This window comes from Lates calcarifer, linkage group LG5 (genome assembly GCF_001640805.2).
Source record: "Lates calcarifer isolate ASB-BC8 linkage group LG5, TLL_Latcal_v3, whole genome shotgun sequence".
In the NCBI taxonomy this organism is placed as follows: domain Eukaryota; kingdom Metazoa; phylum Chordata; class Actinopteri; family Centropomidae; genus Lates; species Lates calcarifer.
Genome location: NC_066837.1, coordinates 2,946,913 through 2,970,774, shown reverse-complemented (window position 1 = coordinate 2,970,774; position 23,862 = coordinate 2,946,913). Strand labels below are relative to the sequence as shown.

At 41.3% G+C, this 23,862-nt stretch overlaps 1 protein-coding gene across 1 annotated transcript in view; it reads right to left on the bottom strand.

The window, feature by feature from the left end:
- cacna1ab (calcium channel, voltage-dependent, P/Q type, alpha 1A subunit, b) overlaps positions 1-23,391 on the bottom strand; it is a 93,780-nt gene extending 70,389 nt beyond the window's left edge. Inside the window, 10 exon segments of the mRNA XM_051070399.1 lie at positions 327-524; positions 808-900; positions 1,308-1,352; positions 1,468-1,583; positions 1,736-1,839; positions 3,839-4,026; positions 4,343-4,495; positions 5,536-5,627; positions 22,444-22,583; positions 23,248-23,391. Coding sequence (XP_050926356.1) covers positions 327-524; positions 808-900; positions 1,308-1,352; positions 1,468-1,583; positions 1,736-1,839; positions 3,839-4,026; positions 4,343-4,495; positions 5,536-5,627; positions 22,444-22,583; positions 23,248-23,340 — 1,222 coding nt within the window. The 5' untranslated portion in view covers positions 23,341-23,391.
- Between the last annotated feature and the right edge of the window lie 471 nt (positions 23,392-23,862).

Below are 23,862 nucleotides of genomic sequence, written 5' to 3'. Positions count from 1 at the left end.
AGAATTATGAAATAAAGTATTGAGTAATATTGATAACATGCATTTAAACTGTCATATTTATCAGTAGATACTAGTAACAAAAGCACTTTTTTACAGTCTGAAATTAATAATAACTACGACCCAGAAACCAAAATTGGAGCAAGGTTCCTGTGGCAGAAAAGACGGTAAGGTCCCTGGGTTTCTCAGAGGGTGCCAGGGAAAAGTTCCTCCTGTGGTTGAGAGTATGGTGTAGTACATATCTAGTTGTATGGTGCACAGAATGTTCGTCATGATACGGACTCGTGTATTCTGAGTACTTGTGTGTGTGTGTGTGTGTGTTCACTCACAGAGGAAGTCAGAGAGGAGCTCCGGCTGGTTGTAGTGCACTGCAGCCACACAGATGGTGTTAAGACCCACCAGGCAAAGGACCGTCCAATAGAAAGCCTGCGTCTTCACTATCTTGCGGATGAAGAATCGCATCCGTCGCTCCTTCTTACTGTAATTGGAGCCTTCCTTACCGCTCTTTATACTGGAGCGGGCAAAACCTAGGAGGCAGGGAGGGGGCCATGAGTTCTGTTTATTTGCAGACTGGACTGTTTAATGAAATGCTGGTCAATTAGTCTGACAGAAGCTACTCAAAGACCAGCTTTTGTGCAACCTGCAATGAAATAATTAACTATTTAACAAGTAATAAGTTACAAATTTACTGTACAAATAGAATGGAAAACTTACCTGTATAGAAGAAGCAAGCTAAACACACTAGTAACAGTGTGTCTGCTAAAAAACAGTTTCCACCCTCACATTTCTCCATCGCTCTGTTTTTCTTACCTACTGCATCTCCCATGTTGTCCTCTCCTTCCTCAGGGTTCAGCAGCTCTGTCTTGTTGTTTTTGGTTTTGATGGTTGGCCTTCGCCTCGCACCTGGCATGAGAAAAAAAAAAAAGACTGTTTCTGCATCTGTCCATCTCTCAAACGTTACCGTCTCACCCTTCCCACGCAGTCTGTCACTTGCAGTTGTATTGTGCTAAACCTCACATTTACACATTTAACTGAGCGAATCTGAAAATCCTTAGCACTGTTAAACACACTGCTACAACGTGTACCAAATCTGCCCACAAGAATTTTGTGTTTAGACCTGTGCTCATATATTGTGGTATGTAATGATCAAGTATTTTTCTACTGCTGCTACAGTTTCTACTATCCTTATTTATTCTCTATTTAGAAAAGTGGAAGAAAGGAAATAAGTCTTTGTATAATGAAACAAATCTAATGTTGTCTCGTGACAAAAACTGTTACTGTTAATACTCAGTATTTAGAAGGTCCATTACCATCAAAGTTTCCTGTGGCATCTTCCTCAGCCAGAATCACCTCCTCTGTACGAATTAAAGAAAATAATATGTTAGCACACTGTGTCAGGATTTGGTTGAGTATGTCTGAACAGGCACTTGAGCAGTGTGTGTCGGAGTGTGTTTGACAGTGTGCACTGACCTGCTTTGCAGATCCACTCCAGGTATCCGTTGAGCTCTCTCTCAATCTGCTGCTGTCGCCTCAGCTTGAGGAACTCGCTCCTGTTCTCCACTCGCTCTCTCTCTTTGGCAAATTCACTGTGGGGACATTCGTCATTTTATTTGCTCATTTTGATAAAACAAAAGATAAAATATAGGTTATCCAAGGAGTACACAGGACTGCTTAGTCTTATAAATAAAAAAGGTAGAAATTTGAATTATGTGACAGACACACACACAAAGGACCATACCCTGAGAGTACACCCAGCACCAGGTTGAGCATGAAGAACGAGCCAATGATTATGAGGGGGATGTAATACATCCAGTTCCAGGCACTGCCCTCCACATCATTACTCTGCAGGAGAAAGACAGACACAGAAGAACAGACAGAAGTGTAATTACAGTTCAGTGAATATATAAAAATGTATACATTTTGCAATTGAAATGAGCACTTGCACATTTTGCTCTCACTTTCTCAGTCCAATACAGCCTTGGTGATTCTTTTATTGTTTTAGCTCACCCCTAACACCTGTCAATCGACATTATGTGTGCACACAACACAAACAAGGCTTGTAAAAACACTGCCCCATGGTGCTGCTCGTGGTGGAAAACTTCACAGGATGTCTTCAAGAGACACTTATTTTCCAAAAAGATTGAAAAAAATCTGTTTTGTGATCTATGATTTCTACAAGACTTGACTGTATTATTTGTTATTTTGTTCAATTTTTGTCTCAGCTCTTGCAAAATAGATTTCAATTATAATCAAACTATTTGGTTGGTAAAGGTACAACTTGCTGACCAAAGGCACAAAGACGGACCAGTAGATGTTAGAAACTTTTTCTGTATTGCACAAACTCTAAGGAGAGCTCAGGCATATGTTATGCTGGCTCAGAAGTGACCTATTTTCTAACTTAAAGTCTGACCTGGATGCAGAGACGTTGTATTTGTGTGCAGAACCAACAACATGGTGATACAAGCAATGTGTGGTGTTATGTTAGTTCTGCTTTCACAGACATCAACAGCACTGAGGTGTCTGATGAGCACATCAACAGCAACAAAACTGTCTGACACTGAATCACTTTCACTTTCTTTCACTAAACAAATCCAGCTCACAATAAGAAAAATCAGGTTACTGGAGAATATTGTGTTTCTGTGACCCGTGTAATGCTTTAATGGAACCATCAGCTGATTATTATCTGCTGTTAGAGTGCTGTGTGCATGTGTTGTGTTATACTGCATGGCACAGTGAAAGCAGCCTGTTCTCTATTAAACTTTCATTGGTTTCCTCCTGACTGCCTGTGTGCGTGTGGAAGTCAGCCTCCATCCATCAGAAAAGATGTTAAATATAGAGCGAGACGGACCAGAATAGAGAGTGGAAGAGAGGGAGGCGGAGAGAGAAGGAGAGCAACTCAGAAAGCAGGAAAAGGACAGATGAGAAGACGGATAAAGAGAGTCAAACAGAGAATGACAGAGAGAGAGAGGGATGGGAAATGGCTTTTTGACAAATAAATGGTGTTTTGAATCAAATCTCAAACTACTTTATGCCTCATTTAGTCGAATGTAATTCAAGCCAATCACCAACCTCCACTCCCGCCCACACCCGCCAGTCCTTCAGTGTGCTACATACAGTACAAAACTAATGCACATCACTGAGAACAGAGACAACACTGCGGGGAGGGATTTCAGCCATGAAGACTTATGAAGGCATAACTAAGAACTCAATTCTGAGATAAGAGTGACTTTTTGTAGATTTTAAGAGTTTAAGGCTGTTTTCAGAACAATAACACTACATCACACAGAAGGCTCCAGCTGACAGTACTTTTTTTGTTTTTTAGTTTGGACCATATCCCATGTAACATGGAGAGGACGGGTTTTATGACCTATAACGCAGCCAACTACCAGGAGATGATCGAGATGTTTTGGCCTCACTTTTGGGGAGGTGTTATGTGGTCCATCTTTTTATATGGTCCTTGGTCTTTACTTAAATGTAATTCTACTGTCCTAATTGCAACCACTGAAATAAGAGACCAGATCTCAGTTTTACAGTCTTGTCCAGCGTTATCTGTGCAGTGTCATATTTCCACTGATATTTGTAAAAACACAGACTCTGCACTCTGCAGGCTGAGTACAGACTAATTCTTCTGTCCACTACTTGAATTACTTGATTAGCCTATGCTTCCACTTCCTAAAACACTTCTCTGGTCTTGATTTGAAGATTTAAAAAACTTTATATTGAGGTGAATGCGTGAGTTAACGTTTGTGATCACAATCAAGAGATACTACTAAGTACAGGTTAGCAATAAACTAAATGACATGGTAATCTATGTCAAAAACAAGGTTTGGCTCAGACTCACGTAGTAGAGCATGTCTGTCCATCCCTCCATGGTGATGCACTGGAAGACGGTGAGCACGGCAAACAGAATGTTGTCGAACTGGGTGATGCCATAGTTGGGTCCAAGCCAGCCGTCTCTACATTGTGTGCCGTTAGGACACAACCTGGACGGCAACTCATCACCACATGGTAATTCATCCACTACATCTCCTGATAAGAGAGAGGGACGGAGAGAGACATTTTAACAAAGTAACACAGTATACTAATTATTTTGGATCAGGAATCAAACTTTCAACAATCTTGCTTTGTGTCCAGTAGGCTGGTAGTGTAGACAAACTGACACACCTTTCTCACAACAGAGTCCAATAAAGGCATACTGTAACAATTCACTTTAATATCGATATACATCCAGAAATATCGGTCTTAGCCTTAGACTGAAGTCTTAACTTGAAGACCTTTTAATATAAAGTTTCTGGCCACATGCAACTTATGTGTAGCGACAGTATATTCTGCCATTTTTTCTTACCTGTGATTTCATCATAGCAGGTTTTGTGGAACTTTCCCATGTAGAACTCCAAGCCTATGATGGCGAACATGAGGATGGCCACGAACAGCAGCAGGCCAATCTGCAGCAGGGGGATCATAGCCTTCATAATAGACTTGAGCACCACCTGCAGGCCTGGAGGACACAGTGCAAAACAAAAAAGTCAGTGGAGGAGCTTGGAATTGAGTCAGTACAGTGTAGCTGGGTGTTAAACAAAAAGAATGCAGTGAACAGTGGAGCTCGTTTTAGTGAAGTCTACTGCACTGTGTTGAGGTTGTTGATTACCAGCCAGTGCATTAAAAATGCTGAGGTACAGAGAAACATATAGCAACTAGCTCCTTATTGATTGGCAACTGACAATGTTGCCGGAGCTGCAGCCAACATTTGTATTAACAAACCAGGATACACAAGTGACCAAAGTCAACAGATGCCACCAGTTTTCTGTTTGCAGTAAATAAATGTGTTGGTTTGTCATATTGGTTGTTTGTTGTTTTCAAGTCACATGTTTGACTTAATGGCAGGAGTTGGAGGAGGAAAAAAGCAAGAAAGTAGTACTCAGTGAAATGTGCAATTTGGATGGAAGCAAATATAGTTACCGTAATTTCCGGACTATAAGCCACTACTTTTTTTCACACGCTTTGAACCTTGCGGCTTAAACAATGATGCAGCTAATTTATAGATTTTTACGGGCTGAAGAACTTCATGCCGGCAAAACATTTAGCCTCGTCACATCAGACCAATGAAATTACCGACCAGGTCACAGTGGACCAATGAAACTGTTCGAATTAGATCAAACGCACTCACACTAAATTCTTCAGAACAGTCATTTTGCGCTTAATGCACACACACTCATCATGGAAAACACATGAAGAAATGCATATGATGCAGCTTTTAAGTTGAGGGCAATCGATCTGGCTGTCGAAAAAGGAAATAGAGCTGCTGCATGCAAGCTTGGCATCAATGAATCGATGGTAGCAGCGTGAATGTGTAAATATCTCATGTTACAACAGACACCTGCGGCTTATAGACAAGTGCGGCCTATATATGTACTTTTTTTTTCTTTTTAAATTTAGTGGGTGCGGCTTATATTCAGGTGCGCTCTATAGTCCAGAAATTACGGTAGTTAAAACAAATAGGCAGTGAGCACTCAAAGAAAAACACAGCACTGCACTTACTGGGAATCCCAGACACCAGTTTTAGTGGTCGCAGCACTCTGACGGCTCGTAGCGTCCTCAGGTCGAACTGAGAACCCACTGACGACAAAATACTGCAATGAGTCAGAGAGAGAGAGAGAAAACAGGGAGTACCATTAGTTTGACAGACAAAGTCAAGCCATCAGAATTTCTAGTACGTGCTTCTTACACACTGTCATTCTTATTATTGTCTAAGACACTGATTCAGCACTGAACACCTAAACCACTGACAAGAGTGCGTTTAGTCTGCTGAGCAAAGACAAATGAATGTGTACTTGTTTAGACCAGGTAACCTCGCATAGTTTTCAGTTCAAGATTCACACCTCCAGATTTCTATGGTCCCATGGCAACTGAAAAAAAAAAAACAATATGCTAATGAGTGTCTTGTGATGTGGTCAAAAGGTCCAGAGCAAGTGAGAAAATGGACCTTGAATGGAGATTGTTTGTGAACAACTGTATCTAAACTTGCTTCAGAGACACACCTCCTGTTCTGGCGGCTCTGCATGTGTCTATAATGTGTGGCTCTGGTGTAAAGTCAGTCAGAGACAGGTTGGAAAATTCCATGCTGTCTCATATGGGGGGAGGAAGGCAGTAATTGATGTGTTCAATTACTTGATGGCCTTAATTATTTTTTTTTTTTTTTTTTTTTTTTGATGCCTTAAAATGTATTTATCCTGAGAAAGGTGAATTTACTCTGTCATCAAATGGTGAATATTTAAATGAATGAATGAACAAAACAGGTAACCAGGGGCCTGTTTCACTGAGGTTGCAACATGTGAGCTGCATTTTGTGAAATCAGATCATTCCTCTCACTCATTTTGACAATTAACAAATCAAAATAAACTCCACACATCCAACCTGTGCGGGACAATGCGACAGCACTGTAGGACTCTATCTGCAATTTGCAAGTGGCAGTCATTTGCAGCACTGTCAAAATGCTGAAACACAAATGTACACTCATTCTGTGAACATCTGGTGCTTCCTTTACTAAGGCAGGAGCCCAGTACACAATCAGTGCCTGGGACTGCCCTCCAAGAGTTTGCTAAGTAGGCACAATACAATGGTTGTAATCCTTTTTTCCCCACAATCACAACCTCCCTTTTTAACACCTGTGCTTTTTCCACCTACTCTTCAGAGTCAGAACATTTTCCAGACAAAACTGGACTATGCAAATGTGTTACCCTTATCCAGCAGAATGCAAAATCAGCCACACATATCAATATCACTTATCATATCTCTTCCCGACTTTGTGCAATCCCTCGACCCAAAAATGCATTTGCAGTCATAAGAGAGGTGCACCCCACTGCGGACACACAGAGTGTGCCTCAGATGCTGGGCAGAATGCCTTTTGTGCCCAAAGGCTTAGAAAATCTGTCCCACAGAGAGGAGAGCTCAAGTATTCCTGATAGAGCCACATGAATTGTGGATTTGATCCATGAAAACTGAGAAATGGAAGAAATGTCATTTGACCACGTAAAACTCTTTAACTTAAAAACAGTCAAAGGAAGAAGAAAATAAACAAGAAATAAGGATTCAGGCAAACTGGCAGAAAAGCTCAGAGAAAGTGAATCTAAATTAAGCTGAATTTTCAAAACTTGGCATCTCTACCACTCTCTACTCTTCTTTCTGTTCCATCCTCTCTTTTCTTCATCACTGCCATCATCCTCTCTTTCCAGGTTGGTTGCAAATTCCAGTAAGAGGTCATTTATTAACAGACAAGGTACCAGCAGCCAAGCCCCTCATTCCCTCAATGGCTTTTTAACTGCCACAGCTAAAGGCCATGCTGCAGATCTGAAAACACTGGACATCAGCAAAATAAGCAAACAGCCTGAGGTCCAGTAAAGATCCACCAAGACACACAGATATATTACAGTCTGACATGGTCGCTGTGTGAATGAGGGTGCACAACATAACCAGAAATACACGTGATCTACAGGTGCACTTTGAATTGTGATTTTAAAATCTACTTTTCTTTTAATATGTAACATAAATCTTGTTGCTATTTGAAATTCCTAATTCTGTCTCTATTTTTAACATGTTTTCTTTTATTGGGTCATGATTTGCTGCTCCAACGTTTAGCTTCGGATAAATTTTCATTTTATGCAGTTGGATTTATGCATGGATGAGTAAATGGATGAAGTAAGACAGCAAAGGGTGTGTTTTGATGTATTGAATCAAATATTCCGATTTTTTCTGCCTTTCCGTCTCTGTCTGTCATTCATGCTCTCTCCTTTTGCTCTGTGTTTATTTTTGTCCCATTTCACTGCTCCTTTTTTTCACATGTACATCTCATTTGAGGGTGAATGCAGAGCTTCAACATTCATCTGTGCGAGACGGCAAGCATCCGCTTCTGCCAGACAACCCAAACCTCCAGGAAGCAGTCACCCCTGGCAACGGCTGAACCTGCTCACTGTGCATTGTGGTGGCCAGTAGAGGGAGCAGCGACTGTGCTGCCAGTTGTGATGGGGAAGCGGGGATGGGGCGGCGTGGGAGGGGCACGGAGGGGTGTTAGAAGAGAGGAAAATATCCAAACAACAACATGTGTGTAAAGATGAAACAGGTAAGAGTCAGAAGAAAGGAGAGGAAGAAAACATGGAGAGGAACAGAGGAGGAAAGGATCGTGTAGTGACGGTTGATGAGGATAAATAATGTTTTATTATTACTGTTTGATTATCATGGTTATATTTTATAAATTTAATTTATTATCATCATGACTAGCTTTAAATTTCCAAGACAAAAAGCCTCTAAGTTTAATTAAAACCAGACTCAACTGTGGACAGTCCAATTTTTAGTATCTACAAATTCCTGCATCTGTTTCTGTGATTCTTAATAAACTGAAACTTGTGACAGACATGGAAATGATTGGATTTTAAAGCAGGCAGTTTTTGTTTAAAAAAAGAAAAAAATATATATCAGTCTATAACGGTCTCATATGTTTATGTTGTATCTTAACATAAACATATAATGATAGTTCACGATCAGTGTTGAGGACAAACTTTGGGAACTTTTCAGGGATGGGAAACACAGTCTGGTGCAATTATGGCAGCCCCGTCCACTTAAGCCTAAGAAACTAAAAATATGCACCAAAGAGATTCCTCATTGTAATTAAAAACTGAGCAGAGTGAAAGAGAGAGAAAACATGCAGAATATGCGGAATAAAACATAAGCTAGCTTTGCTGATGCTATAGCTAGCTTGTTAATGCCTTAGGTGGACCAATAATACACAATTAATGCCATAATCCTTTAACTATATATTTAGTTTAACCTCTGACATTTAAATTGTTTATGTTAGCAGTTGCACACTAATGCTAATTGACTTTTTGTACTCCTGCAAAACTATTTTCTCTCCTTTAGCTATAGTTCATCACATACACTTAATGTACAGAACTTCTTATGCTTCAAATGACAGGGATTCTATAAACACAAGAGGTCATTTGGGAGATTTATCCCGATTAGACAAAGACCTGAGAGTCCCTGATGAAATACAGACTTGGAGGGAGATGGGGAGATGCAACTTCCCTCAAGAGACAGAGAGTGAGAGAAAGAGTGAGCAGATTGAAAGAGAGTGATAGTCCTGTGTGTCAAAAGTGTGAGATTCATCTGCTGAGAGATAGAAAGGGAAAAACCCCAGAGAGGGGGGGAGAGAGAGAGAGAGAGAGAGAGAGAGAGAGAGAGAGAGAGCTAACTGCAGGAGGAGAAGGTGTTTGGACAGTGATGACAGAGGCTCTCACTGCTGGGAAACACCTAACAATCAGCCTGTAAAACACACACACACACACACACACACACAGTTTAAGCTGTACTGTAATATGCTAACAGTATGTTCACGTTTCCTGTATTGGAGCCCTCTCTCTTGTACTGTGCACAACCAGATGTCATAATACATTCAAATTAAAGGCTGAGATAGAGATGAAGGATGTCCCATCAAATCATTATTTTCTATCAGGACACCAGAGAATTATCACACTTATTCTTTAACCCACTGTTGTGTCCACAGGCTGCAGGTTCTATGTAAAACTTTCTAACTATGAAAAGTTCAATGCATTGCATAGAACATGACTGAAACCATTACAACTTTATGTCTAAATTACCCACACTGCATCAAAAGACCATTATTAATATAATGCAGTCCACTGTGTTTAGCATTACTGGGGGTTTTTGTCAGATTTGACCAATTTCAGCAGTGAGACTTAACTGGTAACAATGCAAAAAAACAGAACTATTGTAATGACAGTTGTAATTAATGATACATACTACCTACTCTAATCTTTTTCCAATATTACAGTTTATTTATTCATAACTTTTTATTGATTGTTGAAAGAACATTCATTGATTTTGTTACATACAGCAGCTTCCTCAAACCACCAAATCTGCCTCCAGTTCACTGCTGACGTTATAATCTGTGTTAAGTTTCAAAATATCAACAGAACGTCCAAGAGACAGCTAAAACTGACCAACGGGATTTACAAACACTGACGTACGTGACTTCCTGTGAAGAACACCACCTTGATTTGATGATGATGATGATGATGATGATGATGATCGATGGCCCTGACGATGGAGATCTTGGAGGTCACTCGCCACCCTCACTTTGCTTGGTCTCTTCTGTTCATGGCATTGCCATAGCAACCGGCAATTCCTCTCTTTGCCGAGTCTCCACGGTTACCGACCTGCTCTCATTCATAAGTGTTGCCAGGGCAACGCAGCCCAGGCTCATTGATGGAATCTCGGCATTGCCGCAGCAACGGGGATGGGAAGTGGGTCTCCTAGCGATTGATTTTCAACCCCTCTAAACCCCCGCATCCCCCATGCATGCACCCACCCACACACACACACACACACACACACACACACACACACACACACACACACACACACACTATCCTTACCTACCCCCTCACACCCTGCACTAACTGCAGCTCCTGTGCATGAAGAAGTATACAGTACAGCATGTACACATAAGCCCTAACTTCCCTTGTATGCAGACACATACACACATTGAACAAATGAAGGAATGCAAGTGCACCCTTTTACTGCATACAAACACATACACACTCACGTCAAACATGCAGGTGTGTGTGCTTGCTCTGCACACATACATGGCGCGTGATCTGATGACAGTGACGAATGCAGCGCAGCCCAGGTAGTACGGATGACCTACTTTCTCTGCTGTTGCTCGCGTGTTGAACACTGAAATTGTTTTTTACAACATGTATACAGACACATCCCACATACACGCACACACACACACAAACAGAATCAGATATAAGAATCTGACTCTATTTGGGTGGTCCTTGTAAAATCCAAAACCAGTAATTTACTGCTGTTTTACCAGGAACTTAAATGCAGTCTGTAATTGGTCAGTCAGTCTTACTGTTAATAGTGTTCAGCCATTTATTAAATACAGACAAATTGCAGCTAAGACTTCTACTGAACTTGAAACAGTCATCCCTTAACCCAGGCTTTGCTCACTGACCAAGAAGCTGCGTCAGTTAAGAGGTTGTAATACCTGAGGTCTCCATTTATACAATGCCAGCTAACGCAAACTGTCAGTAATAAACTGAGCATAGGTAGCTTGGTCACAACCTGTATTTCCATCATATAAATATCAGTTTTAGTTGTGTAGTGGCTGAAATTGACTGATAATGATACTTTAAGCATATATGATGTCACAAGCTCATACATAACCTGCATGTGCCTGGATCAAAGACCATGTGTGTGCATTTATGGGTGTGTTGTGTGTAATGCATGATATCACTGTGTGGCTGCTTTGGCAGAAAATACTACAAACACACACTCACAACCTGCAATAGACTGGGACCAGTTCCAGCCAGTGACATGTGCATGAGCTTTATGTGCTGTTTGCGTGTGTGTGTGTGTGTGTGTGTGTGTACAAGTGTATGTGCACATGGTTTATGTGTGTATAATGTGGAAATAGTGTGGGAGTGCCATGTGTCATCACAGTGTGAGCTCCTGTCCCCTTAGTGTCTCCCACAGAGCCCTCACCCACCTCACACACACACACACACACACACACACACACACACACACACACAAGCACACACACGTGACTGACAATGTTCCAGTGTGACACGTTGAGAATTGAACAATATGTTCGAACATGGTGTAAGAAACAAACAAACTGCACGATGGATGCTGAAAACATTTGGAGCACTTATCTCACTGTCATTATTGTCATAGTTATTTCAGTATGTCTGCAACAAAACAAGTTCATGTAGTTATTGATTAACGCTCTTTTGTCTTTGAATGATTTTGAGTAACAATTACTTGGATTTTTTTCTGTTACAACTCAACTCTGTTAGTCACTTCTATACAATTGGGTCCTCTAGGATAAACAGTATAAACAGTGAAATGACCAAAAGATAAATCCATCTGTCTAAAAACACCACAGATCCATTATAATCATCCTTATAAACTATGTGTGTTTCCACAGCAAATAAGACTATTAAAATCTGAACCGAGAAATGGGTCATGGCAAAACATGGATGCCAACAGAGATTGAGATGAGATTGAGAGAGATGATATCACAACTGGCAGGAAAAACTGGCACAATCATGAAAACAATGTTGTAAAAAGTGCAAGATTTTCCTTCTCTTCCATTTGGTTACGATGAAAGTGCCATAGTAGCAAAACCATAGGCTACACCACCAGTCTGGCTTTCCTAAAAATAGTTGAGTACAGCTGTAGTTTATGTTTCCATCCCTTCTACAAATGTTTGTAGAACAGCATGGATGTAGTAGAGGCAGTAAACCCTTTGTAAGATAAATCAAGGTAAGAGAACAAAATGATTTTACTCTCTAAACCTTTCACACTGGCCCTGCTCTCCCCCTCTCTTTTCTATGGATATGGGACATTAAGCAGCACTTTACGACTGTTATGTCACCACTCACCCCCATCCTCCACCATCAAAGTAGTATGCCCCAATCACTCTCCCTATAGGGAGAGTCCATTTTCTGGGTGTGAAGGGGAGATCAGGAAAATTGGGGGAAGGGCTGTCGATGATGCCGGGGGATTTTAATGGCTCCAGGGAGTTGGAAATCTTTCCCACCAGCTTAGGTCATCAGACCTCCTCTCTCACACTTCAACACATTTTTTTCTTTCCATCCAAACATCTCTTTTTATCTCTCATTTCATCTCCACTCTCTTTTTTCAGTTGTCCTCATCGCTGAAGCTTTCATTGGCAGAGGCAGGATGGAAGCACTCTCATTCTGACCACATTCTCCATCCTCATCCCCCCCTTCCTCTGCTTTTCCCTCTCTTCATTTTCTCGCTCCCACATTACTGCTGATCTCAGCAGAGTGCTAACACTCAGCTGATGGACTCCCTCTACCTCCACCCTCAACCAAACTCCCTTATTTTCCCTTCGTTCCTTTCTTTCTCCAGCTTTCCTTCTCTCTCCCTCTCTCAGTGCTTCTGCCCTCCTCTAATTTGACTTCATGTATGATCGGGTGGATTGAGCATGAGGAGAAATGAAGGTGGCTGATAAGGAGGGTCTGTGTCTTTTCTCCATCCGTCCTCCCTCCTGTCCTTTAATCACATATATGTTTTATTAACCTTTATTTATCTGGAGAGGGTTTGCTGAGTGTGCATGATTCTCTGCAAGCTCCCCATCACCACTGGAGAGTTTGAGGCTTAAGTCTTTTGAACAAAAGCACCTTGACGGATGGTTTTACAGTAATAATGTAGAAATTCTTAAAACTGTGATCAGAGAGCAGTATTTCTTTATGAAATACTGATGGCAGTATTGATGGCATTTGATCTTTTCAATTTGTTGTTGAGGACCACAACAACTGTTTCAGTCGATGCCGTACTCAAGGACATTGTGACAACAGTAACAGTGTGATCTGCCTTCATTTTGTATTCCCAGATATTCCCAGCTAATGTTGGTGTTCAAACCAGTAACCTTTGATCTACTTCTTGTGTAATTTAGCCGACCTGCTCCATCCTTCCGCCCATCCCTCTGTCCCTCAATTATATCGACACACGTCTGTTTCCTCTCTCCCGTTTACCCACGTCACTCTTCCTCCAGTTTTTCCGTTGACCCCTCTCCCTCCTTCTCCTTCTCTCCCTCTCTCCCTCTCCCTCTCTCTCTCTCTGCCAGGCGGCTGATTGGCCCACCTGTCCCTCCGTCTCCTGCCAGCATGACTCTTGGACCTCACAAGGGCGCGGCGTCTGGACTTCTTCGTCCTTGTTTATGTGTGTCTTTCCTCTCAGTGTGATGGTGGGTGTGAGCATACATGCAACACGTCATGCAGTTGTTGATTGTTTGTGTGTATGGCACACTATATGTGGTTTTGTGGTTTTGATAGAGGCTTTACTGTCGTTTCAGGCTGCAAGTTCCCAGATATCTGTAACTGTGATGTCAACTGAAGACTGAAAAGTGCCCACAACTGACTCCAGCTCCTAATCTGTACATTAAAGCTGCAATAATCAATATGACACTGCAATAACTTGACTGGTTCTCTGACTGCATGGTCCCACTCACTGAACTGAAACACAGCTGAACAGTGTATATTCCTCATGATCATGACTTTCAGAAACAGAAGTGTTGTAACAAACAGGCCGAACTCTGTTTAGGATTCTTGATATTTTCCTCGCTGGATATTGGAGATGAACGCTCATCTACAGTTCAGCGTTACTCTTGAACTTGTCGGGCCTGATTCTGGTGGTTTAAGCCGCTGACTATCACTCAGTTATGCACTTCTCAAAGGAGACTGTATCCACTCACCAAAGTTACACAGAACAATAACATCACTCTCCCTACAAGTCAGTGTAGCATCAAAATGATTTAGAAGATTCATTTTAAGGTAAAATAGTTGCATACTGTTGCTTTAATGGAGCTTTTGGCAGTTTAACATTAGTGAGGCTTACGTGACCTGAATGATCACCTGATGCTATAGTTTGCTAACACAAAATGTCTCAGATATACAGTACCAGTGGGACTGTTATGTCACCTGAAAGCTATCTGACCTGCAGAATGAGAAGGACAGATGCTTGTCAACACTGTGGGTGTGATGAAGAACTTGTCTAACTTTACCACCCTGCTGCCCTCACGTTGTGTGTCTGTAGGTGTGTGTTTCTGTCTGTGACTCTATTTCTGTTCACAAGGGTGTGTGGGTGTGCACAAAGCACCACACTCTGAGGCAGGCTTTTGGCAAAAATGAATTAGTTTAAAGGGACATGTCGCCTGTTTCGTTTCACAATTGTTGTTGAATTGTTGAAATGGCTGGTTGATCAGTAGTGTGAGTCTGTAAAAAGACACTTCCTCAGACCATAAAAACTGTTTTTACACACAAACAAACAACACACACACACACACACACACACACACTTCATCCTCAAGTGTATCAACTAACTAACTTCCTCACAGTAGACGAGAAACTACAATTCAAGCACTACAGTAACACTAACATGAGAAGTGTTTTTAAAAACATAGTAGTAAAAATCTATACATCTATATAAATTTACAGGTACCCACAGACAAGCTCAGCAAGACTGAAATCGCCAAAGTTCAATTGGTCAACAGTGGAAGAAATGTGCCATGATCTAACTCCACTTCAGCAGGATGATACAGTTTGCCAGTACCTTTCAAAACCATTAGTTATGACATTCACCAAAATGAATCATAGGACTGTTTTCTTATCTTCCAGTGCTGTGGTCTGGTTTTGGTTATCCGCCATAAAAACTACTTATGTACTAATGTTGAGGAACAACTGCAGTCAAGAAACCATCCATGCATCCATCTCAACCCTTTCCCTGTGTGATTTTTGAGGTGCTATAACAACATCACAATACTTCCACCTAAGGCCAAATAAGTTGTTTTAGGCATTTGAACAGGTGGCCAGTGCTGTTGTTCTCCCTAACTATGGGTTAAATGTACTACAAACAAAGAACAAAACTGGGTGTCAACTCAAACACAATCACACGGTTTCCCTTCCATCAATGACTGTGGTGTAAGCTTGATATTACACTTGGTGTCCTGGTGTAAAAATGAATGCACTTGTCTACCTCATGGAGAATCACGAAACATATGGCCATTCCAATATTTGTGCAACCCTTTACTGTACTTGAGTGTGTGTGTGTGTGTGTGTGTTCATATGCAGCAGATAGCCTGCAGGGCACACAGTTGGAGGGTATAGGAGAACGTATAGGAGAGTGATGAGCCTGTAAATGACTGCAGAGCAATAATGATAATGGAAGTGATGGCAAAGGGACAATTTTCAACCAGGTACTCTCCCTCTCTGTAACCTCATTTTTCTCTCCGTGCTGGACTTCATTTCCTCTCAGAGGAGGTACTGTGCTTACATTATTAAGCATGTACCAATGCTTAATGTTTGATTGAAATTTGATTTTTTGTAGGGAGAGTGACCTGATTCACAAAAAGTTACCCTTCCAACCTAAGTGTGTTTTGTCCTAAACTATTTTTAACCCTGTGTTAATATAGCTGGATAAATATTCGTATGAAGACTTGTTTCATCTGATCTGCCCTGTTTCTGACGCAAAACTCAGCTGTGAGTCGTCCATGCAGTGAGTCAGAGGTTCCTGCCCCCCCCCCCCCCCCAGTGTTGAGTTCTGATATCATTTGGTATCTGCCAGATACACCAGTGACTCACTGTGTCTTTTCCTTCACCCCCAAGATGGGGCAAAATGCTTCTCTAAGCCTCCTGAGGAGTCTCTGTCTCACCTGCACATTTTGTTCCTTCTCCCTTAAGAGACCAAAAAAAAAAAAAAAAGTTTCAATCTTATGCATGTAAATAAACTAAATCTAGCTTAAACTGGCAGTAACCACTTCGCTGTCAGCAGGGCTATTTCTGTCCGTCTAGGTGCCATAGACCAGACATCCGTTGTAGATTCTGGGTTTATATAGGTTCATAGACAAATAACCTAATGTTATTTTAGTATAATTCCATCATATTCAACTAACGTAGTCTTTTGGGGGAGGACATTTGTTCGGATTAGGAGCTATCCAGATGAGCCTGATGATGGTTAGAAGTCTTTAAGGATTATGGAAATGCCGTAAGTGTTGTTATACTACCTCAGTTTTTCAGACCCCATGAAGCTCATGACAGTCTGTAGAATTTTTTATTTATTTATTTTACAGACTAATGTACAGGTATTTCATTTTTTATTTATTTATTTATTTATTTTGTAAATTTCCCTGTGGTGGGACTAATAAAGGATTATCTTATCTTAATCGATAAGACTTTCACTTATGGATGTCCTGATCTGAGTATTTATTTGTATGTCTGCCAACCATCTTCCAAGTTTAAACGTTTTTGATTCTGATTTGATGTTGATAGTTTGATTGTTGTTGATTTTTGGTGTGTGTGTTCATTTTAAGGATACCTGATGTCAGCCAGTTTCACCATGCCATGGCAATAATTACTTCCTTTTAATAATGTCAAAGAACGAGACGAAATCCATGCTGGAAAATATGCATATGAGTATACTGAATGAGAGGTCTATTTTTGAACACTGTCTCTGTGAATATCCATTAGGGGAGTCATAGGGACGTCTATGGTGCCCTCCCATTGACTGACTGGCCCAGACTCTGCTTTAAATGATTAGATTACTGTGTGACGTCACAGCACAGCACTGAAAATCAATGGACTATCATCCCTGAATACTAAATACACTAGTCACTCTGTGTGTGTGTATGTGTGTGTGTGTCCCCTCTCCTCTTTTTTCCTCCTCTCATTAATTCTTGTCCTCATCAAGTATCTCTCTCCAGTGTGTTTGCCAAGAATGAAGCCAACACACATGCATGCACACACGCACAAGCGAGCACACACCCTTCACAACACAGTGGCAGAAGCCTTCTCAGTCACGACTCGCGCAGCACAAGCACACACACACTCCCCTAGAAACCAAGAGAGGAGAGAAAAAGTGAGAGAGAGACTGACACTATTAACACTTAAGACCAAACTAACATATAAGTATGAAACCCAGGTGGTGCTCCTAGAAATGTCTCTTAAACATGACAATATGAAACAACATGGAGATGACTGATCCTACATGAGTGCATATGCAGAGAGCTCAGTCATTTAAAACATCTGATAAACCCTTAACTGCATTAATTTGTTACTCAAACTGGACTTCCTGGATTGTATTTTATTGTCTCACTAGCACATCCATTTTCCCATCCAAAGCTGAGAGCAGCTTTAGAGGAAAGGTCACGGAGTCATAAGGGATTATCACCTTGGGATCATGAATTTAACAGATTAGGTTTGGAGGGACCGTCTGGCCTGGCAGTAACATTGAGGAAAATCTAATCAAACGTATGAGGTGGAGAGGGCTCAAGGACCACAGGTATCCACTGGAAACTTCTAGAAAATGTAGGCATGTAGGGTAATTTTCAACAGGTGGTCCACATGGATGTGTTTAGTTATGGTGCAGCAGTCTCAAAGAAAACTTCCAATCGAATAGGAAACATCTGTGAAACCATGGACAGAAAACCACCAACAACATGAAGATCTGACATTTGTACAATTTTGTCAAAATGTAAAAAAAGGGATCTGAATGTGTCTACCATCATTTCAATGTAGTCTACTGTTTGCACTGGGTAACAGCCACCAATGTGCAAGCTCAGTGAGCCCCCCCCAAAAAAAACCCTGATGTGAACTATGAGGAGAAAAAATATTGTTTTGGCTTGTGCATTGATTGAGAAACTTTTACTGGGATGAATGGGTGCCATCTTGGATTATTGTTTTTCAGCTCTCATCCATGAAAGGGCCAGATGACAGGCCACAGGGGTCACCACTGGGGACCATGAATAACCACAACGAATTTCATAATACTGGTGCCACGATATATTCCTGCCAGGCTGTTGGATAAGCAGACAGGCTGAGAATCCAACAAGAATATATTATCACACACAGTGTAAAACAAACCATTTACTGTGCATGTATGTGACGGCAAATGAAAGCTACAGACAAGCATGTGGAGGAGGTTTTTCAACTTTATGGAACCCCTGTTTCGTGGACTTCAGATAAGACAATCATGAAATCTGTTAACACAATATTTCCTCCTGTATTAGTTTAGGAGTTAGGAGTATTAGGAGGAGTATTAGGAGTTCCAAAAATCTCTTCCCACTAAAGGTCTTCAACTGGTCTTCACATAGATAGGAATACAAGACTCACACTCACACACGCACAGCAGGGAAACATGGTAAACATATGCTGGCTTCTTGCAGTGTGTGTTCATATCAAGACCTTGTATTGAATTTATATGAATATACATGAACACTTGAAATACAGCTATAATTGGCAATATAGGTCGTAGCAATGTATGCATAGTAATTGTGTGTGTGTATATATTTACAGTATCTAAATACTGAAATACAGCTTGTGTGCATGTGAGTGTGTATGCACCACAAGATAACAGCAGAGTGTATGTGTGTGTGTTATATAGGCTGTGCTGAGTGATTGATCATAGGGAGCAGGGAAAAGCAGGTTACTGCAGCGCTTACACACACACACACACACACACACACACACACTCTAAGCATGCTCCTCTCTGCGTTTGCTCTTTCTCTTCTCTCTCTCCCCTCCCCCCTTCTTCCATCTCCGTCTTTGCCTTTCCTCCTCCTCCCATCCTTCCTCCAAACCTTTCTCTCTCATTCTCCATACATCACTCTCACCTCCTCCGTCCTCCTGCACCTCCCTCCCCAACCCCCCACCCACCCATCACTCTTCCCTCTCTCCTCTTTCCTGTGGTCTTCCTCCTCGAGCTCTGCCTCCTCACTGCTCTCCATCCTTCTCACGCCTTCTCTAACAGCCAAACCCATCTTGTATTCCCTCTCTCTTTCTCTCTCTCTGTCCTGTTATCCAGAGCCCAGGGGAACGGAGAGACATCGTCACGTGTCCTCTCCTTTTTCCACCTCCTCCTCCTTTTTCCTCCCTCTGTTATCTAGCTGCAGTAGTACAGCTCTACTCTACTGCTGCTCTGGCAAGGGGAGGCTCCATCGCTCTCACAGGGCTCCCTCTGTCTATTTAACTGTGTATCCATGCTACTTGACTATCTATCTATCTATCTATCTTAAAAAAAAAATCTTTAAAAAAAGATCTGCTACTCACCAAGAGGCAGATTGGTGAGTATGACATGACAGTTCTACTGATGGAATTAGCACAGTGGAAGTGTATGATAAGTTGAATTTATCACATGAGCCATTATAGTTAAAGCAATTTCACCCACCCTCAGATGTTCTTCCTGGCTGTTATTAGCTAGCGACTGACTTTAATTTGTTCGACTGACGTAGAAAACTGGATAGGATACAGCGTTCCAAGATGGGACCTGATTTATTCCTATTAATGCTGTTCACTGAGTGCATATGCTGAAAAAGTTTTCAGGCTTCTGCAGGCTTGTGTGTCTGATGCTCAGAAAAATATAATAACCATTTTATATCTGTTTCTAAAATCCTGCAATACAGAGTGTGGCCCGGTGCTGCTACTTAAGATCAGCTCACTAGATTTCTGCCTGAGCTTTCAGACACATGTGAAAGCTGAGTGCTCTGGAGTTTTTCCATACATTATGTTGTATTTTCTTCCTCTCAGGGATGCTTACGCTCAAAGCTCTGTTAGCACTGTTCTGCTATTTTAAGGACCTCATGCGCATTTCCCGTGAGACACTATGAGAAAACAAAGGTGATGAAAACATCGCTACATGTGAGCACATCATTGACGCAGACCAGCTACACTTTCTACACTTTATAGCACCTGCAGTAGCAGTTAACAACTTATGAAGATGCGTGACAAGACAAACAAACTAAGGAGGTGTGAGAGTCCAGATAAAAGTCCATTTTGTGTCTAAAGAAATCAAAAGTCACAGACTTTACTAGGACTTAGCACTGCTTTATCAGTACTGAAATATTGTGTATCATTTGGGTCACAGCTGCTGCTGTAAACTAAAAAAGACATTTCTTGTTTTTGCTTTAAAAGTTTGTGCTGTTGCATATGATTCTAATAAAGTTTAAAGTGAAGGAACAAGAGACGGTGAGAAGGACGGAGGAAACTCTGCTACCTCTCTCTCAGCCATTGCCATAACAACAAACCTGCTCCCCCATCTCTCAGAGAAGTGACATTTCACTTTGCCCTGGTTGCTGCTCCCTGCGGTGCTGCTCTAATCCAGCCTCTGAGTGTGTGTGTGTGTGTGTGTGTGTGTGTGTTCATGTCCTCATTAAAGGAGGATAGCGACTGAGGGGGAGTGGCCCTGATCACACACGCACACCTTGTCAAACCAGACCTCTGCTGTGTCTGTGTGAGCTGTGTTTGCGGAGGAAGTCACTACACACACACACACACACACACACACACACACACACACACACACACACACACAGACAGACACACACACACACACAGAGTAAGGCTTAAATGTAAAAATGCAATCTTTTGTCATATTCCTATCAGCATTAATACTGATAAAACACAGTTAAATGTCTATGTGTGCGTGTGTGTGTATGTGTGTGTGTGTGTGTGTGTGTGTTTCTTGTATGTTTGCCTGTATTCCATTCCCTTTACAAACACTATATCTTGTTACCATCTCCACCCATCCCCCTCTCTCACTCAGGCAGCCATATTTAGATCACACACCACATACACACACACAAACACAGTTACAGCACCACTCTTACCACCTGCCTGCACACGTACACTCACACTCAGACTCCAAAGTAAGCATTAAGTGTGTTGGTAATAGTTATTATTTTCAGTACGTACAGATTTTCAGTACAGCGCTGTATATCTGCTGTATAGGTGTGTAAGTTCATTGAGAGAAACAAAAAACGAGTCGAACATTTATGTGTTCACATGCTCTGCAAGTTAAGCTGATTCTGACAGAACACAAAGTTTCAGCCATGACAGCAGACGATGCTTCAAATAAAAGACAAATTCTAAAACAAGAATGCTTCAAACACATCTTTGTCCCAGCAGCACAGATTTACACAATCATCACAATGATCAACAAATATGAAATAAGGTCACCATCTCCCCTTCTGTTCCAGAGAAAGTGATTTTGCAGAACATTATGATATCACAGTGAGGTTGACCCTTGACCTTTGATCACCAAATTCCCATCAATTCATCCTTGTGTCCAAGTAAATATCTGTGCCAAATTTGAAGAAATTCCCTCAAGGCATCACTGAGATACTGGATTCACAAGAATGGGACGGATGAAGAACCTGAAAACGTAATGTCTCCAGCCACGGCTGTCGTCAGCCCCAGAGGCATAAAAACACACGGATTTTGTAAAATGATCTGTTTCAGCTAAAGTTTATGTTCCTATGCATTCAATTTTCCTGATGCCAGATGTTACTGTGCAGCAAAATGATCACAGAAATACCTGTTCAAACTTGAAATCTGTTTCCCCTTTCAGATTAAAGACTGAAAAGAAACCTAGTTGACACAATTAGTCTGTTTGGTCATGCGAATCTGAGTGTGTTTGAGGTTTTTGTTAATTGTGCATGTTACCCCCCCCCCAACTAGATGTGAACATCTTGTTAAGTGTAGTTAAATGTTGTTGCAGCCAAAGTTATTCAGTCCAGAGTCTGAGAGAACCTTTTTTTCAAAAAAAAAGGCTCACTAATGCCCCAACTAACCCAGCACTACGGTAGAATGGGTGACTATAGAGAAACATCCCACACATTTTATGCAGTGAACGGTACAAGTTAGGCACCATTTGGACAACAACAAACAAGCAAAAACACAGAAATAAAAAAAACCAACTAAACTAAAATGAATAACATGAAAAAACTGTAAGCAGAAAAATTTGAACTTTCTGCCAGAAAAAATAAAAACACACAAAAAGCAAAATTAAGTTGAACTAAAACTAAAATTAGTGATAACGTTGTAAGAAATGTAACTGTGGACTCACCCAGTGAGCACGACCACAAAGTCCATGACGTTCCAGCCGTTCCTCAGATAGGAGCCCTTATGTAACGCAAAACCCAGAGCCAGGATCTTTATCCCAGACTCAAAACAGAAGATGGCTATGAAGTAGGGCTCTGTCTCCTCCTGCAAGGGAGGGAAGCAGGAGAGGAGAGGAGAGGAGAGGAGAGGACAGGAGAGGAGAGGAGAGAAGAGAAGAGGAGAGGAGAGGAGAGGGCAGTGGCAAGAGAATGTGAGTTTTTCTTAGTTGTACCTCAAGTGCTATTCATTGAATGTATGATAAGAATGAGGATGTGTGAACTACAACTAAAATCACACCAGTCAACATTTTTACATTCAACTGCAAAAGCACTTATCCAAAATGTCTCATCCTAACCAGAATTTTATCAAACTTCAGCCTAAAAAAATCACATTTTTACAGTAATTCATTTCCTAGCTTTTTGACAACTATACACTGTGGTAATAAAGGTGATAAACATATTGCTGATAGTTTTTTTTATAGGACATGATACAAAATTTGCAGTTATAAACAATGACTTCAGCCTCTATGAGCATGCACTGTCATTTGTGATTGTGTACTTGTGTTAATTTGTGCTTGTGTGTGCTCTGTGAGTGTACGTTTATGTATTCATCTGTGTCTATTGTACATCACTTGTCCGTGTGTTTGCAAGCCTTTGTGTATATTTCTGTCCGGTGTATACACACCGCCTCTGTGTGCATGTTTGTATACACTGTATGTGAGTATGTATGTGTGTGTATGGTGTGTTTGCTGTGTGTGTGAGTGTGTTACCAGTCGCTCGGATAGAGGCGTCTTGTCTCCATCAGGAAGGTGCTGTTCCAAAGCCAGGACGATGCAGTTTGCAATGATGGTGGTGAGGATCATCCATTCAAACGGAGTGCAGCTGGAGTTAAGGCCAACATCACCAACATGGAGCACGCACACACACATGCACACCTCACATGTACGGTACACTGCAATCATTCACACTGCACAGACCCAGCCACTACTGAGCAACTTCTGTTTAAAATTTCACAGTGTATTTTAAATGTCTGTGCAGTATGACGTCCTGATGGCCTGTTAACAGTCTGGCAGTCTGGAACCTTTGTGACATTTCCCTCTCTCTTGCTCTCTGTCTCTCCATATATTTCTTAAGCTCTCTAATGTCAAACTGTCCAGTGAAGGTAGAATTGCATTAAAAAATGACTGCTGCTTCATCCACAAGTTGTGACATTTTCAGAGTCGCATTAAATAATTTGTCTGGCATTCTCTTAGCCCCCAAAAGTCCACCGGATTCTTTTATGTTAAAGTTCAGAACACAATGATAAATGAATCTAAATATAGTAAGTTCAATAACAAATTTGCTTTGGTAGACACATGGTAAAAGAATAGATGTATTATTTGTTG